Here is a 17,757-nt window from a genome sequence, read left to right on the forward strand (position 1 = left end):
TAAAGCTTTTAGCTACACAGTTTTCAGATTTTCTTGTTCTTAAAAAAAGAGAACAAAAAAGGGGAGCTCACACACACACACACACACACTCTCTCTCTCTCTCTCTATTGGGTTCCACTGTATCAAGTCAATTGTAACGCATTCTTAGAGAAAAATGTAATCCTTCTATATTTTTACACATTTTGAAACTGAAATGAATATTTCTGTGCAGGCATTGAACCCAGGGCCTTGTGCATGATAAGCAAGCACTCTTAACACTGACCTACATCCTCAGCCCTTTCTTATTTTGAGACAGGATCTCACTAACTTGCAGAGAATGGCCTTGAACTTGCAATCCTCCTGCCTCAGCCCCTCAAGTAGCTGGATTACAGGTATGTGCAACCACATTCTTATTAATTTTTTCTGTAGTTGTGTCACCTTTACCATCATTAATACTCTATGTGTATTATCTTTCGTTTCTTTTCTTGGATTAGACTGCAAAAATCTAGTCATTAATACTATATCAAGTCTACTATTTTCTTAATTTCTACTTTACTGTACTTGGCTTCCCTTTACTTGTGCTGGTTTTATTCTGGTGTTTCTGGTTTCTTTACATAGATGCTTATTCATTCCTTCATGACACTTATCCATGTGACAGACCCTGTGTTGTTCACTTTGCATAAGTGAAGATAATGAAGATGGGCCCACAAATGAGACTTCATTACTACATCAAACGGCATTATTTGCTCAATGAATAAAACTTTGGTGATATGTGACATGCTAGATGAGCAAGCATCTCATCATTAACTTCTAAATAGTTCATAATCCCAATTTTGATTTTAAATATTTTATTACTGAAATGTTAAATACATACAAAAGTAGAAATATTAAAACAATAAGTTACCATAAACAAATCGCTGCACTTCAATGATTACCAACATTTTGCCATTCTTTCTTTTGCTGGAATATTTCAATGTAAATCTATGTATCTTATAATATCAGAAATATGTAAATATGTCTAACACATAGGATATTTTATTAGCAACCACATTGACATTATCCCTAACAAAGTTAATATATCTAACATTCAGTCCATGTCCACGATTCCTCCACTGTCTTCAAAAACTCTTTTAACATTTTGGTCAAACCAGATCCAAGCAATTCCCATGCATTGAATTTAGTGATGTGACTCTTAATCCTACCCTATTATTAAGGGTTGCTCCTCTTTGTTTTTCATGCCTCTCGTTAGTGGACAAAATCAGGGCATTTATTCTGTAGAATTTTACACATTCTGAATCTCATTGGTGACTTCCTTGTGGTGACTCTGACTTTATTCATTCATTCCCCAAATCTTGGTTTAAAGAATTTGATTCAAAAGTATGATTCCTTCAGTTCACTGTTTTGGCAAGAAGGCCTCACAGGTAGTGGTATTTACTTCCTATTGGATTTCACCAGGAGGTGGACATTGTGTGACAGTCCCATTTTGACTAAGGCTAAAATTGGTCAAAGGATTCAGAAGTGGTCAGTATGATAAATCCACTATAAAGTCTTTCAACTAAAAGTTTTTTTATCCATGGAACACTGTTTTCAGGTCCATTATTCCATTAAAGTCTAGAAAATGATGGTTTTTCTAATCCTATCATTCTTTTTGAATTTATTGATTAGACTTTTTGTTAAAACAATACCATTTGAATTTGATGAATTTTTGGTGATGCTGAAATTTGGTTCACAATTTAATGATTTTAAGAATGATGATCGTGTCATAGCATCTTGCACAGCTGACAAACTGTATAATCACAACCAAGTCATAAACTATCAAACTACTATTTGTGGGGCTATCTCAAAACGCCCAATTTGTGTTGCTGAGGCTGGCCTCAAACTTATGATCCTCCTGCCTCAGCCTCCCAAGTTGTTAAGATTATAGGCATGCACCACTATACTTGGCAAAACACCTAATTTGAAAAAACTAATTGAAGATGGGGCAATTTAAGCATCAAAAAGCATACTGACTATAATGGTATTTTCTTTTATATATAAGTTTTACATACACACACATACACATACATTTAAATTCCCAACTGGTTAGTTTCTTTTATGCCATCTTTTTTGAGAGTTTGTGATATATCTTGAATTCTAGTCAGACAACTAGGATTTTAAGCCATTTGCTTTTTTAAAGGATCAGAAAAGATTCTGATAAATTCATACAGTTCTTTTCAGCATGAAATTTCTGATGCAGATCAAGTGATGAAGAACTTCTGATATTCACTATAATCTCCTAGATTTTACTAGAATAAATTATTTTCATTTTATTAAGTGCAGAGATGTAACAGGAGGCATTTCTATACTTATTACTCCTATAGAATCTTCCATGAGAATTCACTAATACTAATGATGTTAATATCAATTATAGACAGTATTTACAGAATACATGCTATGTGACTGGCTACTCTTCTAAGTATTAACTACTTAATCCTTACAATGATTATATCACACAGTGTGACTGGCTGACTCTTAATTGACTCCCAATGGTCCCTGTCTCCTGGTATTCACTCTCAAGTAATCCCCTTTTCTTGAGTGTGGGCTGGTCTAGTAATTTACTTCTATCAGTAAAAGGTAGCAAAGGTGATACGATGTAACTGCCACAATTAGATAACACAAGATGCATCATGTCTATATTGCTAACAGACTTCCCTCTTGCTAGTTCTTGCCTTCTTGGCTTGCACACTTTGATGAAGTAGTCATGTGAAGAGGCCGCTGTAGCAAGGAACTGCAGTCAGCTTCAGCCAGTAGTCAACTAGAAACTGAGGATCTCCATCAAGAGCCCTCAAGAAAATGAATTCAAGCATTGTTAGCTTGGATATGGATCCTTAGTCTTGGCTGAAACTTTGTAACCTTGTAACTACAAGGACTCAACTAAGTCATGCCTGGATTCCTGATCCATAGAAACTGTGAAATAACCTATGTATATTATTTTAAGCTACTATGTGTTCTAGTAATTTATCACACAGCAATAAATAAGTACTACTATCATACTTTTAAAAATGAGCACAAAGGTTTAGTATCTTGTTCAATATCACAATGGTAGTAAAGTGGCAAAATGGAGATGACAGATAAAGCTAAACATTTTCCTACATTCATTAAATTATTCTCTCAAAGGAATTTGCTGAAGATAAACAATGTTTGAAGGGTGATGGAAGGCTCAAAGCAACACATTCCTTCCCTAATAGAAAATTTCTTACATTTAGTTGTAAGTGTATTTTCTCAAAAATGGATTTACTGGTGTTTTGTAACAAAATGCAAATTTGAAAGCTTTCTTGTATTAAATTCCATTATGAATCTTCTGATGTTGAGTAAGGTGTGAATGTTGTCTGAAGGCCTTCTTACATTCCTTACATTTATAGGGCTTCTCCCCAGTGTGAATTCTCTGGTGTTGAGTAAGAAATGAATAAAGTCTGAAAGCCTTACCACAATCCTTACATTCATAAGGTTTCTCTCCAGTGTGAATACTCTGATGCTGAGTAAGTTGTGAGAGCAGTCTAAAAGGCTTTCTGCATTCCTTACATTCATAGGGCTTCTCACCAGTATGAATACTCTGATGTTGAGTGAGTTGGGACAGCAGTCTGAAAGCCTTCCCACATTCCTCACATTCATAGGGTCTCTCACCAATATGAATGCTCTGATGTGAAATAAGTTGGGAGTAACTACTAAAGGTCTTCCAACATTCCATACATTCATAGGGTTTCTCACGAGTATGAATTCTCTGATGGCGAACAAGTTGCTGCCTTAATCTGAAAGTCTTTCCACATTCCTTACATTCATAGGGTTTCTCACCAGTATGAATACTCTGATGAACAGTAAGTTGTTGGCATATTCTAAAGGCCTTCCCACAGTCCTTACATGCATAGGGTTTTTCACCAAAATGAATTTTCTGATGTACTCTAAGGTCTGGGCCACATACAAAGGCTTTCCCACATTCCTTACATTCATAGAGCTTCTCGGCAGTGTGAAGTCTCTGATGTCTGGTGAGGTGTGTACACTGTCTGAAAGTCTTCCCACACTCCTTACATTCATAGGGTTTCTCACCAGTGTGAATTCTCTGATGCCGGGCCAGTTGCTGATGTACTCTGAAGGCCTTTCCACATTCCTTACATTCGTAAGGTTTTTCACCAGTATGAAGTCTCTGATGTTGAGTAAGTTCTTGGAGCACAGTAAAGGCCTTCCCACATTCCTTACATTCATAGGGTTTCTCACCAGTATGAAGTTTGTGATGTCGAATAAGGTGTGCACGCTGTCTAAAGGCCTGTCCACATTCTTTACATTTATAAGGTTTCTCACCCGTATGAATTCGTAGGTGCTGACTAAGTGTTGAGCGACGAATGAAGGTCTTCCTACACTCCTTACATTCATATAATTTTTCTCCATTATGAATTCTCTGATACTCAGCAAGAAAATTATTCTTTTTGTAAGTGGTCGTTTTTTCAGAGGTAATTTTCACCTGCCCAAAATAACCCTCTTGTGGTTCTTTTTGTCCCTCAATCTTGCTTTTACATTCCCAATCATTTCTAAAAATGGAGTCCTGAAGGGTATAGCTTTTAATTCTTTCCATTATCTCCCACTGTAACGAATATATTTCATAAATGTCCTTTTCTGGAGATGAAGTATTGGTCCTATATCTGGGCTCCAAATCTGAAAGAAAACAAGAAAGCAAATATATCCTCATCTTCAACAAAACTGTGCACCAAAAGTAAACTGAGTTTATAGGGAAATGGATTGGAGTAGAACATTCAGCTCTATACAATTTTATTAGGAGAATACTAACAAATAGTTCATATCTCAAGGGATAATACAAAAGACAGATCACTATGGTTGAAGCTCACTTTATGAACACTGGAATGCACAAAAATAAAGCAGAAACTCCGGATGTCAAGTGCTGAGGCACTGCATGTGTGGAACTAAAGCTCTGAGTTGGGTACGTGGTATGTGCCTATAGTCCCAGCTCCTTTAAGGCCAACCTGGGCAGTACAGTGAGGGAATGGAAGGAAGGAAGGAAGGGAGGGAGGGAGGAAGGGAGGGAAGCAAAGAAGAGGAAAAAGCCTCAAGTCAATGAGGTAGGAGTAAGGTGAAATGCAGCCTGACTTGCTGAGTGTGGTAGTGCATGCATGTAATCCCAGCAACTTGGGAGGCTGAGGCAGGGGGACTGAAAGTTCAAGGCCAGCTAGTGAGGCCCTAATCAACTTAGCAAGACCCTGTCAAGTTGAAGGCTTTTGCCTTTCATGCTGAATCTTCTAAATCTCTACATGTGTGTCCTCACTTAAGTAGGAGAATTACCTGTAAATTTGTTCTACATGATACTGCTATTATTCTTGATCACTACTAAATGAATTTATATCATGGAACAGGTTGAATTCCCGTACATATTGACAAAAGGCAAGGGAAACACAAAAGAACAGAGTCCAGGAGTGGAGGAGATGTGGCTAGTGATTAGGGAAACAAGCCAAATCAGTGGAGCCCTGATTTAAGTGTGGCTAAGGATCATCTAGAGACTTATTTAAGCTATGAAGAGGTTTTGTTTATTTGTTTGTAAGTTTTTGGGTACCGGGGGTTGAACTCAGGGGCACTGGACCACTGAGTCACATCCCCTGCCCTTTTTGTAGTTTATTTAGAGACAGGATCTCACAGAGTCGCTAAGTGCAACTGTGTTTTTTACCAGCATCTTGATACAGTGGCAGACTAACTTGTTAGCTTGCAAGCAGGGTAAAGTTGCAAACCTTTCAGTTGTTCTTCTTCTTTTTTTTTAAATATATGTGTAGTTGTTGATGGACCTTTATTTTATTTATTTATTTATATGTGGTGCTGAGAATCGAACCCAGTGCCTTACACATGCTAGGCAAGCATTCTACCTCTGAGCTATAACCCCAGCCATTTAAATTTCAGTTCTTGATATTAGCAAATAACTAGCAAAACAGATTTGATATTTTGAAAATCATAGAGGACTACAATCTCAATAAAGGGTAATTTTCTAAGAAAGCATTGAGAAAGTCATGAGAAAGGGCCTATTCCAAAAAATAATAAAATCCAAATTATTTCTAAGTGAGTATAAAAATGGAGTCAAATCCTAATAAAGGAAAGCTATATGCCAAAATCACTTTTGAGAATCCCCCCTCAAAAAAAAAATAACAAATTTCATCTCTAGGATAGCAGGTTAAAAGCCAGTCTCAGCAACTTAGGGAGGCTATAAACAACCTAGTGAGACCTTGTCTCAAAAAATCAAAAGGGCTGGGATGTAGCTCATTGGTGAAGTGCCCCTGGGTTCAATTCCCAGGACTAAATAAATAAAGAATCCCAAATGTTTTTTTAAAAAGAATATATGGTTACTTCATTATCATGATATAAATGTATTTATTAGCTCAAAAGTTGGGCTTAACTTAGGAAACACTGGTGTTATAAAGAAATTCTAGAATCAGGTTGGGGTTGTAGCTCAGCGGCAGAGCACTTGACTAGCATGTGTGAGGCACTGGGTTTGATTCTCAGTAACACATATAAATAAATTTAAAAAAGGTCCATTGACAACTAGAAAAAAATATTAAAAAGAAAATCTGGAATCATTCTGAAACTTTACTGTGGTAGTAGTTCCACAACTATATGCCTTTGTTAACATTCCAAGAACTGGCCACGAAGCAGGGTGAATTATGATGTACATAAATTTTATATTCATTATCAATCAGACTTTTAAAAGTATTTACAAAATATTATCACAAAAATATCTAATCACAAAAGATATCAATTCTCATGAAATCAATTTATAAAAAAGGAATGCAGTTATCAGGGGGTATATGGAAATCTCTATGCCTTCTGTTCAATTTTATTGTGAACCTAAAACTGCTCTAGAAAATGAAATCTATTTTTCAAAACAGAAGTAAAGTGCCTCTTGCCCTAAGTCACCACATCCTATGTCTTTATTTTTGTTCTAAAGTATTTATGAATTTGAAAGAATTTTTGCTCTTTGTCCATACATACTTCCTTCCAAAAATCAACTAGCAATGATTTTCTTTAGCCTGCTGGTCAAAGATATAAGTGGCCCAGCACAGTGGCATGTGCTTGTAATCTCAGCAGCTTGGGAGGCTGAGGCAAGAGGATAGTGAGTGCAAAGCCAGACTCGGCAAAAGTAAGGCCCTAAGCAACCCATTGAGACCCCGTCTGTAAATAAAATACAAAATAAGTCTGGGGATGTGGCTTAGTGGTTAAGTGCCCCTGAGTTCAATTCTTGGTACCCCCACCCAAAATGATAAAAATGCATTTTATATATGTGTGTGTGTGTATGGCTAGATGAAATATAATACTAATACAATAATTTGAATTAAGGAATAACATTTTATTTTGAATACAAATCTGTAATTGGCTTTTAGGTATATTTAACAAGGACTGATGAGAAATTTTTGTTGGGGTGGGTGTTGTACTCACAAAGATATAGCTACCATTGATAAACTTGGATTATTGACCCTTTAAATCCAGGTCAGTCTCATTGAAATTAGATGGCTCAGTCCTTATTTATTAGGGTGTCACTAGCCTGACTCCATAATAGAAGGTCTAGAGGATGTCTTACCGAGATAGCCACAGGGGTCAGGCTATAAAACCACTCCTATGCTGTAATATGTTACGACCTGCTAGAGGAAGTGCTGCCACTGTTTTGGGTGATGAACTTTTGAGAGGAAACAGGACAAATGGATCTCCCCCAAGAGATCTCAGAAGCATAAGAGATGGCAAGTAAACTGGATTATATTTTTATCGATGTTTTGTGAGGAGGAATAACAATTTGTTTTCTCCTAGAACTTAGCAACTCCTATTTTATCAAAACTATATACCAATATAATGATTGATTTCTTTATTTAATGCCTCTCAAAAATGAAATCTTGGGCTGGGGCTGTAGCTCAGTGGTAGAGTGCTTGCCTAGCATGGGTGAGGCACTCGGTTCGATCCTCAGCACCACATAAAAGTAAACAAATAAAATAAAGATATTGTGTCTATCTATCACTAATAAAAATATTTTAAATGAATAAATAAATGGGCCTCTTAAGTGTGGGTGTGTCAGGGGGTGGAGGTCTATTTCTAGGGTTCCTGTGTTGTTCGTTATCCTTATGGCAATGTATTAATTACCATGTCTTGATTATTGTAGTTTTATAATAAATTTTGGAGTATCTTGAAGTCATATCATTTAAGTTCTTTTTTAAAAATAATTTTTTAGGCCCGCAGGGTGAGCAGACCTGTGATCAACCTGCAGATCAGGCCCAGGGGTCCGCAGACGTGGTAGGAGGGGCAGGGCAGATCCGCCGCCCGCGCCTCCAAGGTAGGCAGACCTGCGACAGACCGGCGGATCAGGCCCAGGAGCCTGCCGGCGTGGTACACACACCACCCTAATTGGAGTAGGGGCAGAGCAGAGTCGCCGCCCGTGCCAGGAACAGGCCCAGCGTCCTGCAGGCGGGGTAGTCACAACACCCCAATTGGAGTAGGGGCAGAGCAGAGCCTCCACCCGTGCCCGAAAGGTGGGCAGATCTGCGACCGACCAGCGGGACAGGCCCAGTGGCCTGCCGGTACGACAGACATGTCACCCCATTTGGAGTAGGGGCAGAGTAGAGCCGCCGCCCGCGCCTGCAGGGTAGGCAAACCTGCAACTGACCGGCGGATCAGGCCCGATGGCCTGCCGGCGTGGTACACTCGTCACCCCAATTGGAGTAGGGGCAGAACAGAGCCGCCGCCAGCGCCCAGAACAGGCCCAGTGACCTGCCGGCGTGGTAGCCACAACACCCCAATTGGAATAAGGAGAGAGCAGAGCTGCCGCCCGCGCCTGCAGGAAAGATACACAAGCAGTATGAAAAGACAAGGAAAGAAAGGACCACAAGCAATGCAGGTCAACGCAACTTTAGAAGAGGTAACAGCTGCAGCAGATGGAATGTCAGATAAAGAATTCAGGATATACATGCTTCAGATGATCTGGAGTATCAAGGAAGACATTAAACAGCAAAATCAGACAATGAAAGATCACTTCGACAACGAATTACGCAAACAAATCCAGGAAGCAAAGGATCAACTATACAGGGAGATAGAGGTTATAAAAAACAAACAAACAGAAATCCTAGAAATGCAGGAAGCAATAAACCAACTTAAAAACTCAATGGAGAATACTACCAGCAGAGTAGAACACTTAGAAGATAGAACATCAGACAATGAAGACAAAGTATTTCAACTGGAAAAGAACATAGGCAGCTCAGCAAGACTGTTAAGAAACCATGAGCAGAACATCCAAGAAATATGGGATAACATTAAGAGACCAAACTTAAGAGTCACTGGGATACAGGAAGGTACAGAGCTCCAAACCAAAGGAATGAGAAGTCTATTCAATGAAATAATACGAGAAAACTTCCCAGACTTGAAGAATGAGACAGAATCCCAAATCCTAGAAGCCTACAGGATGCCGAATGTGCAAAATCATAAGAGATCCACACCTAGACACATTATAATGAAGATGCCCAACATACAGAATAAGGAGAGAATTTTAAAAGCTACAAGAGAAAGGAAGCAGATTACATTTAGGGGTAAGCCAATCAGGATAACAGCTGATCTTTCAACACAGACTCTGAAAGCTAGAAGATCCTGGAATAACATATTTCAAACACTGAAAGAAAATGGGTTCCAACCAAGAATTGTGTATCCATCGAAATTAAGCTTCAGGATGGAAGATGAAATTAAAACCTTCCACGATAAACAAAAGTTAAAAGAATTCGCAGCTAGAAAACCATCTCTTCAAAACATCCTCACCAAAGCATTACAGGAAGAGGAAATGGAAAATAACAATGAAAACCAACAGTGGGAGGTAAGACAGTAAAGGGGGGGAAAATAATCAAAGAGGAAAACAAACCATGTTTAGTAACAGAAATAAACAAATATGGCTGGAAGAACAACCCATATCTCAATAATAACCCTAAATGTTAATGGCTTAAACTCACCAATTAAGAGACACAGGCTAGTAGAATGGATCACAAAACAAGACCCAACAATATGCTGCCTACAGGAGACGCAATTGATAGGAAAAGACATACATAGGCTGAAGGTGAAAGGTTGGGAAAAATCATATCACTCATATGGACTTCGGAAACAAGCAGGAGTGTCCATACTCATATCAAATAAAATAGATTTCAAGCCAAAGTTAATCAAAAGGGATAAAGAGGGACACTACATACTGCTTAAGGGAACCATACACCAACAAGACATAACAATCATAAATATTTATGCCCCAAACAATGGTGCAGCTATGTTCGTCAAACAAACTCTTCTCAAGTTCAAAAGTCTAATAGACCACCACACCATAATCATGGGAGACTTCAACACACCTCTCTCGCCACTGGACAGATCTTCCAAACAAAAGTTGAATAAGGAAACTATAGAACTCAATAACACTATTAATAACCTAGACCTAATTGACATATATAGAGTATACCACCCAACATCAAGCAGTTACACTTTTTTCTCAGCAGCACATGGATCCTTCTCAAAAATAGATCATATATTATGTCACAGGGCAACTCTTAGACAATATAAAGGAGTAGAGATAATACCATGCATCTTATCTGATCATAATGGAATGAAACTGAAAATCAACCATAAAAGAAGGAAGGAAAAAGAATACATCACTTGGAGAATGAACAATAGGTTACTGAATGATCAATGGGTTATAGAAGACATCAAGGAGGAAATTAAAAAATTCTTAGAGAAAAATGAAAACACAGACACAACATATCGGAATCTATGGGACACATTGAAAGCAGTTCTAAGAGGAAAATTCATTGCTTGGAGTTCATTCCTTAAAAAAAGAAAAAACCAACAAATAAATGATCTCATACTTCATCTCAAAATCCTTGAAAAAGAAGAGCAAAACAACAGCAAAAGAAGTAGAAGGCAAGAAATAATTAAAATCAGAGCTGAAATTAATGAAATCGAAACAAAAGAAACAATTGAAAAAATTGACAAAACTAAAAGTTGGTTCTTTGAAAAAATAAACAAAATCGACAGACCCTTAGCGATGCTAGCGAAGAGAAGAAGAGAGAGAACTCAAATTACTAGCATACGTGATGAAAAAGGCAATATCACAACAGACACTTCAGAAATACAGAAGATAATCAAAAACTATTTTGAATCCTTATACTCCAATAAATTAGAAGATAGTGAAGGCATAGATAAATTTCTTAAGTCATATGATCTGCCCAGATTGAGTCAGGAGGATACAGAAAACCTAAACAGACCAATATCAATTGAGGAAATAGAAGAAACCATAAAAAGACTACCAACTAAGAAAAGCCCAGGACCGGATGGGTATACAGCAGAATTTTACAAAACCTTTAAAGAAGAACTAATACCAATAATTTTCAAGCTACTTCAGGAAATAGAAAAAGAGGGAGAACTTCCAAATTCATTCTATGAGGCCAACATCACCCTGATACCTAAACCAGACAAAGACACTTCAAAGAAAGAAAACTACAGACCAATATCTCTAATGAACCTAGATGCAAAAATCCTCAATAAAATTCTGGCGAATCGGATACAAAAACATATCAAAAAAATTGTACACCATGATCAAGCAGGATTCATCCCTGGGATGCAAGGCTGGTTCAATATACGGAAATCAATAAATGTTATTCACCACATCAATAGACTTAAAAATAAGAACCATATGATCATCTCGATAGGTGTGGAAAAAGCATTCGACAAAGTACAGCATCCCTTTATGTTCAAAACTCTAGAAAAACTAGGGATAACAGGAACATACCTCAATATTGTAAAAGCAATCTATGCTAAGCCTCAGGCTAGCATCATTCTGAATGGAGAAAAACTGAAGGCATTCCCTCTAAAATCTGGAACAAGACAGGGATGCCCTCTCTCTCCACTTCTCTTCAACATAGTTCTCGAAACACTGGCCAGAGCAATTAGACAGACGAAAGAAATTCAAGGCATAAAAATAGGAAAAGAAGAACTTAAATTATCACTATTTGCAGATGATATGATTCTATACCTAGCAGACCCAAAAGGCTCTACAAAGAAACTATTAGAGCTAATAAATGAATTCAGCAAAGTGGCAGGATATAAAATCAACACGCATAAATCAAAGGCATTCCTGTATATCAGCAACAAATCCTCTGAAATGGAAATGAGGACAACCACTCCATTCAAAATATCTTCAAAAAAAATAAAATACTTGGGAATCAACCTAACAAAAGAGGTGAAAGAGTTATACAATGAAAACTACAGAACCCTAAAGAGAGAAATAGAAGATCTTAGAAGATGGAAAAATATACCCTGTTCATGGATAGGCAGAACTAACATCATCAAAATGGCGATATTACCAAAAGTTCTCTATAGGTTTAATGCAATGCCAATCAAAATCCCAACGGCATTTCTTGTAGAAATAGAGAAAGCAATCATGAAATTCATATGGAAAAATAAAAGACCCAGAATAGCAAAAACAATGCTAAGCAGGAAGTGTGAATCAGGCGGTATAGAGATACCAGACTTCAAACTATACTACAGAGCAATAGTAACAAAAACAGCATGGTACTGGTACCAAAACAGGCGGGTGGACCAATGGTACAGAATAGAGGACACAGAAACCAATCCACAAAACTACAACTATCTTATATTTGATAAAGGGGCTAAAAGCATGCAATGGAGGAAGGATAGCATCTTCAACAAATGGTGCTGGGAAAACTGGAAATCCATATGCAACAAAATGAAACTGAATCCCTTTCTCTCACCATGCACAAAAGTGAATTCAAAATGGATCAAGGAGCTTGATATCAAATCAGAGACACGCCGTCTGATAGAAGAAAAAGTTGGCTACGATCTACAGTCGGTGGGGTCGGGCTCCAAATTCCTCAATAGGACACCCATAGCACAAAAGTTAATAACTAGAATCAACAAATGGGACTTACTCAAACTAAAAAGTTTTTTCTCAGCAAAAGAAACAATAAGAGAGGTAAATAGGGAGCCTACACCCTGCGAACAAATCTTTACTCCTCACACTTCAGATAGAGCCCTAATATCCAGAGTATACAAAGAACTCAAAAAATTAGACAATAAGAGAACAAACAACCCAATCAACAAATGGGCCAAGGACCTGAACAGACACTTCTCAGAGGAGGACATACAGTCAATCAACAAGTACATGAAAAAATGCTCACCATCTCTAGCTGTCAGAGAAATGCAAATCAAAACCACCCTAAGATACCATCTCACTCCAGTAAGATTGGCAGCCATTAGGAAGTCAAACAACAACAAGTGCTGGAGAGGATGTGGGGAAAAAGGTACACTTGTACATTGCTGGTGGGACTGCAGATTGGTGCAGCCAATTTGGAAAGCAGTATGGAGATTTCTTGGAAAGCTCGGAATGGAGCCACCATTTGACCCAGCTATTCCCCTTCTTGGTCTATTCCCTAAAGACCTAAAAAGAGCATGCTACAGGGACACTGCTACATCGATGTTCATAGCAGCACAGTTCACAATAGCAAGACTGTGGAACCAACCTAGATGCCCTTCAATAGACGAATGGATAAAAAAAATGTGGCATTTATACACAGTGGAGTATTACTCTGCATTAAAAAATGACAAAATCATAGAATTTACAGGGAAATAGATGGCATTAGAGCAGATTATGCTAAGTGAAGCTAGCCAATCCCTAAAAAACAAATGCCAAATGTCTTCTTTGATATAAGGAGAGTAACTAAGATCAGAGTAGGGACGAAGAGCAGGAGAAGAAGATTAACATTTAACAGGGATGAGAGGTGGGAGGGAAAGGGAGAGAGAAGGGAAATTGCATGGTAATGGAAGGAGACCCTCAGGGTTATACAGTGGAGGGGGTAGAGAGAGTGGAGGGGAGGGGAGGGGAGAGGTGGGGAGGGGGGAGGGTGGATGATGGGAAAGGCAGCGGAGCACAACAGACACTAGTATGGCAATATGTAAATCAATGGATGTGTAACTGATGTGATTCTGCAATCTGTGTATGGGGTGAAGGTGGGGAGTTCATAACCCACTTGAATCAAAGTGTGGAATATGATATGTCAAGAAATTTGTAATGTTTTGAACAACCCACAATAAAAAATTAAAAAAAATAAAAATAAAAAAAAATAAAAATAATTTTTTAGTTGTAGAGGGACACAATACCTTTATTTATTTATTTATTTTAAGAGAGAGAGAATTTTTAATATTTATTTATTTTTTGTTTTGTTTTCAGCGGACACAACATCTTTGTATGTCGAGCTGAGGATCGAACCCAGTGCCTCACACATGCCAGACGAGTGCACTACCACTGAGTCACAACCCCAGCCCATATCATTTAAGTTCTATAATAAGTCCTTCCACCTTTCTAGATTATTTTCAAACATGCTAAGTAAGTCCTCTGTATTTCCAAATATGTTTAAAATCAGCTGGCTGCTAAGTGAGGTAGCACACACCTGTAATCCCAGCAACTCAGGAAGCTAAGATAAGGGGATAGAAAGTTCAAGCCTAGCCTGGGCAACTTAGCCAGACTCTGTCTCAAAAACTAAAAAATAAAAAGGGTTAAAGATGTAGCTCAGTGGTAGAGCACCCCTGAGTTTGATCCCTAGTACCATAAAAATAGAATCAGCTTGTTAATTTCCAACCCAAAGAAGCTGGCTAGGATTATGGTTAAAATTGTATTGAATCAATAAAATTGAGTTTTGCAATGCTGAGTTCCATTTATTTAGGCCTTCTTTAATTTTTCTTAACAATGTTGCATAGTTTTCTATGCAGGGGTCTTGCACATTTTATCAAAGTATTTTATGGATTCTGATGCTATTATGGATTGAGCTATTTAATTTTCTAATTTGTTTTGTTGCTCCTACTATATAAAACACTTTTGATTTTTTTAATATTAACTTTGAACCCTATGATGTTACTAAGATCTTCATTTAATACTCTGAATCATATTTTTTTTCTTCTTTTAATCAGGTGGTTGAATCACTGTCATTATTTTTTCTCTCTCTTTTTTTTTTTCAGTACTGGGGATTAAACTCAGGGACACTCAACCACTGAACCTCATCCCCAGCTGATGTTTGTATTCAATTTAAACACAGGGTCTCACTGAGTTGTTTAGCACCTCGCCATTGCTGAGGCTGGCTTTGAACTCTTGATCCTCCTGTCTTAACCTCTTGAGCTGCTGGGATTATAAGCACGTGCCACCGTGCCCAGCCTAAACAGTTGTTTTTTACTATTGTTTTTCCTTTTTTTAAATGTATTTTTTAGTTGTAGATGGACACAATATATTTATTTTATTTATTTTTAGTGAGGCTGAGCCTCACACATGCTAGGCGAGCGCTCTCCAATGAGCCACAACCTCCGCCCCACAGCTTTGTTTTTTTTTTTTTTTAAAGAGAGAGAGAGAGAGAGAATTTTTTAATATTTATTTTTTTTAAGTTTTCGGTGGATACAACATCTTTATTTTATTTTTATGTGGTGCTGAGGATCGAACCCAGCGACCCGAGCATGCCAGGCGAGCGCGCTACCACTTGAGCCACATCCCCAGCCCACAGTTGTTGTTTTGATTTCTTAGGATTCTTCATGTATACAATTGTGCCATCTCCAAATACAGACTTTTACTTCTTCATTTTTGTATATTTTATTTATTTATTTATTTTTATTCTAATTTGTTATATTTGACAGTAGAATACATTATAATTCATATCACACATATAAAACTCAATTTTTCATATCTCTGGTTGTATATAAGTATATTCACACCATTCATGTCTTCATACAAGTACTTAAGGTCATTTTTGTATCTTTTAACTTTCCTTATTTTATTGCATTGGCTAGAATTAAAATTAAATTTCCAATTTAATGTTAAATAGATGTGGGAAGAGTGGGTATCTTTGCCTTATATCCAAGCCTATGTAGAAATTCTTCAATCAAGTATCATGAAGTTTATAATGTAGTACTTTTTCTTAGCAGATGCCTTTTATCAGGTTAAGGGAATTCCTTTTAATTTCTAGTTTGCTGAGAGTTTTTATCAGATCTGGATGTTGAATTCTGTCATATGGTATATTTATTTATTTTTTATTTTTTTGTAGTTGTAGATGGACAGAATGCCTTTATTTTATTTGTTTATTTTTATGTGGTGCTGAGGATCAAACCCAGTGCCTCATGCATGCTAGGCAAGTACTCTGCTGTTGAGCTACAGCCCCAGCCCCACATGGTATATTTATATCTATAGAGATGAACATATAATCTCTCACGTTTTCCTTTTAAAATGGTGAAATTACACAGATAAAATTTCTGAATGTTAAAAACCAAGCTTGCATTAATTAAGTATGGATAAGGCCCACTTGATCAACTTTTTTTTTTTTTATTTTTTAGTTGTAGTTGGACACAACACCTTTATTTCACTTGTTTATTTTTGTATGTGGTGCTGAGGATCGAACTAGGGTCTCACACGTGTGAGGCGAGCGCTCTACCGCTAAGCCACAAACCCAGCCCTGATCAACATTTTTATATATTGCTGAATTTGATTTGCTAATGTTTTGTTAAGAATTTTACACGTATGTACTTGAGAATATGAGTGTAAAAATTTTTTTAATAATTTCTTTGTCAAGTTGTGTTGGCCTAATAAAGTGAGTTGAGAGATGTTTCTTTTCTGAGGATATTTATATAACAATGCTGTTATTTTTTCCTTAAATATTAATAGAATATACCAGTAAAGCCATCTGGGTCTGGCATTCTCTTTGTGGAAGGAGAAAGAATTCTGACAACATAAGGTTATTTGTTTTCTTTTTTATGATGTCAGTTCTGGTAACTATTTTTCAAGGAATTTTCCATTTCACTCAAGCTATCAAACTTACTGGCATAAAGTTATTCATGGAATTATCTTCTTATTCTTTTTTTTTTTTTTTGGTAGGAGGGATTGAACCCAAGAGCACTTGACCACCGAACCACATTCCCATTTTTTTTTAAATAAAAAAAAATTTGTTTTAGTTATAGATGGACACAATTATTTTATTTATTTATTTTTATGTGGTGCTGAGGATTGAACCCAGTGAGGCAAGCGCTCTATCACTGAGCCACAACCCCAGGCCTCCCAGCTCTTTTTATATTTTATTTAGAGACAGGATCTCACTAAATTGCTTATGGCCTCATTAAGTTGTTGAAGTTGGTTTTGAACTCACAATCCTCCTGCCTCAGTCTCCTGAGCTGCTGGGATTACAGGCATGTGCTACCATGCCCAGCTCTTGGCTCTTCTTATTCTTTTAATAGCTATAAGATGTGAGTGAAAAACCCCTCTTTCATTCCTGATATTAGTAATTTATGTTCTCTAGGTGTTTATCTTTGTTGATCTTCTCAAGAAATCAACTTTTGGCTTTATTAAATTTCTATACTTTTTCCATTTTGTTGATTCCTGCCCTTATATATATTATTCTTTTGGTTCTTTTCAGTTTTTTTCCTTACTGAGAACAACTCTTCTCTTTGAAGTGAGAGAAAATAAGGGAGATTAGGAATAGTGTAATCAAGGTCAATACAAAGTTGCTTTATAAAGATCTTAATTTGCTTCAGGTCTCAAGCTTTTCCCTCACAGGCTGTGGGATTTTGAAGAGATGCCCAACAAATTCTCAAGAGTGTGCCACCAAGTCCGGTGTGGTGGCGCACGCCTGTAATCCCAGAGGCTTGAGAGGCTGAGGGAGGAGGACGTGAGTTCAAAGCCAGCCTCAGCAAAAGTGAGGCACT

The 17,757-nt window shown here is 37.4% G+C and overlaps 1 protein-coding gene across 4 annotated transcripts in view; it reads right to left on the bottom strand.

Moving 5' to 3' along the window:
- Positions 1-810: 810 nt before the first annotated feature.
- Positions 811-17,757, bottom strand: part of Zfp14 (ZFP14 zinc finger protein) — a 44,872-nt gene continuing 27,925 nt past the window's right edge. For all 4 annotated transcript variants that reach the window (XM_058577582.1, XM_046440186.2, XM_046440188.2 and 1 more), the window contains exon 5: positions 811-4,665. In XM_058577582.1, the coding sequence (XP_058433565.1) occupies positions 3,299-4,665 (1,367 nt within the window). In that variant the 3' untranslated portion in view covers positions 811-3,298. The remainder of the gene's footprint in view (positions 4,666-17,757) is intronic.

Source organism: Marmota monax, unplaced genomic scaffold (genome assembly GCF_021218885.2).
Source record: "Marmota monax isolate L192 unplaced genomic scaffold, Marmota_monax_Labrador192_F-V1.1 WCK01_AAM20220418_F8-fsc00228, whole genome shotgun sequence".
Lineage (NCBI taxonomy): Eukaryota > Metazoa > Chordata > Mammalia > Rodentia > Sciuridae > Marmota > Marmota monax.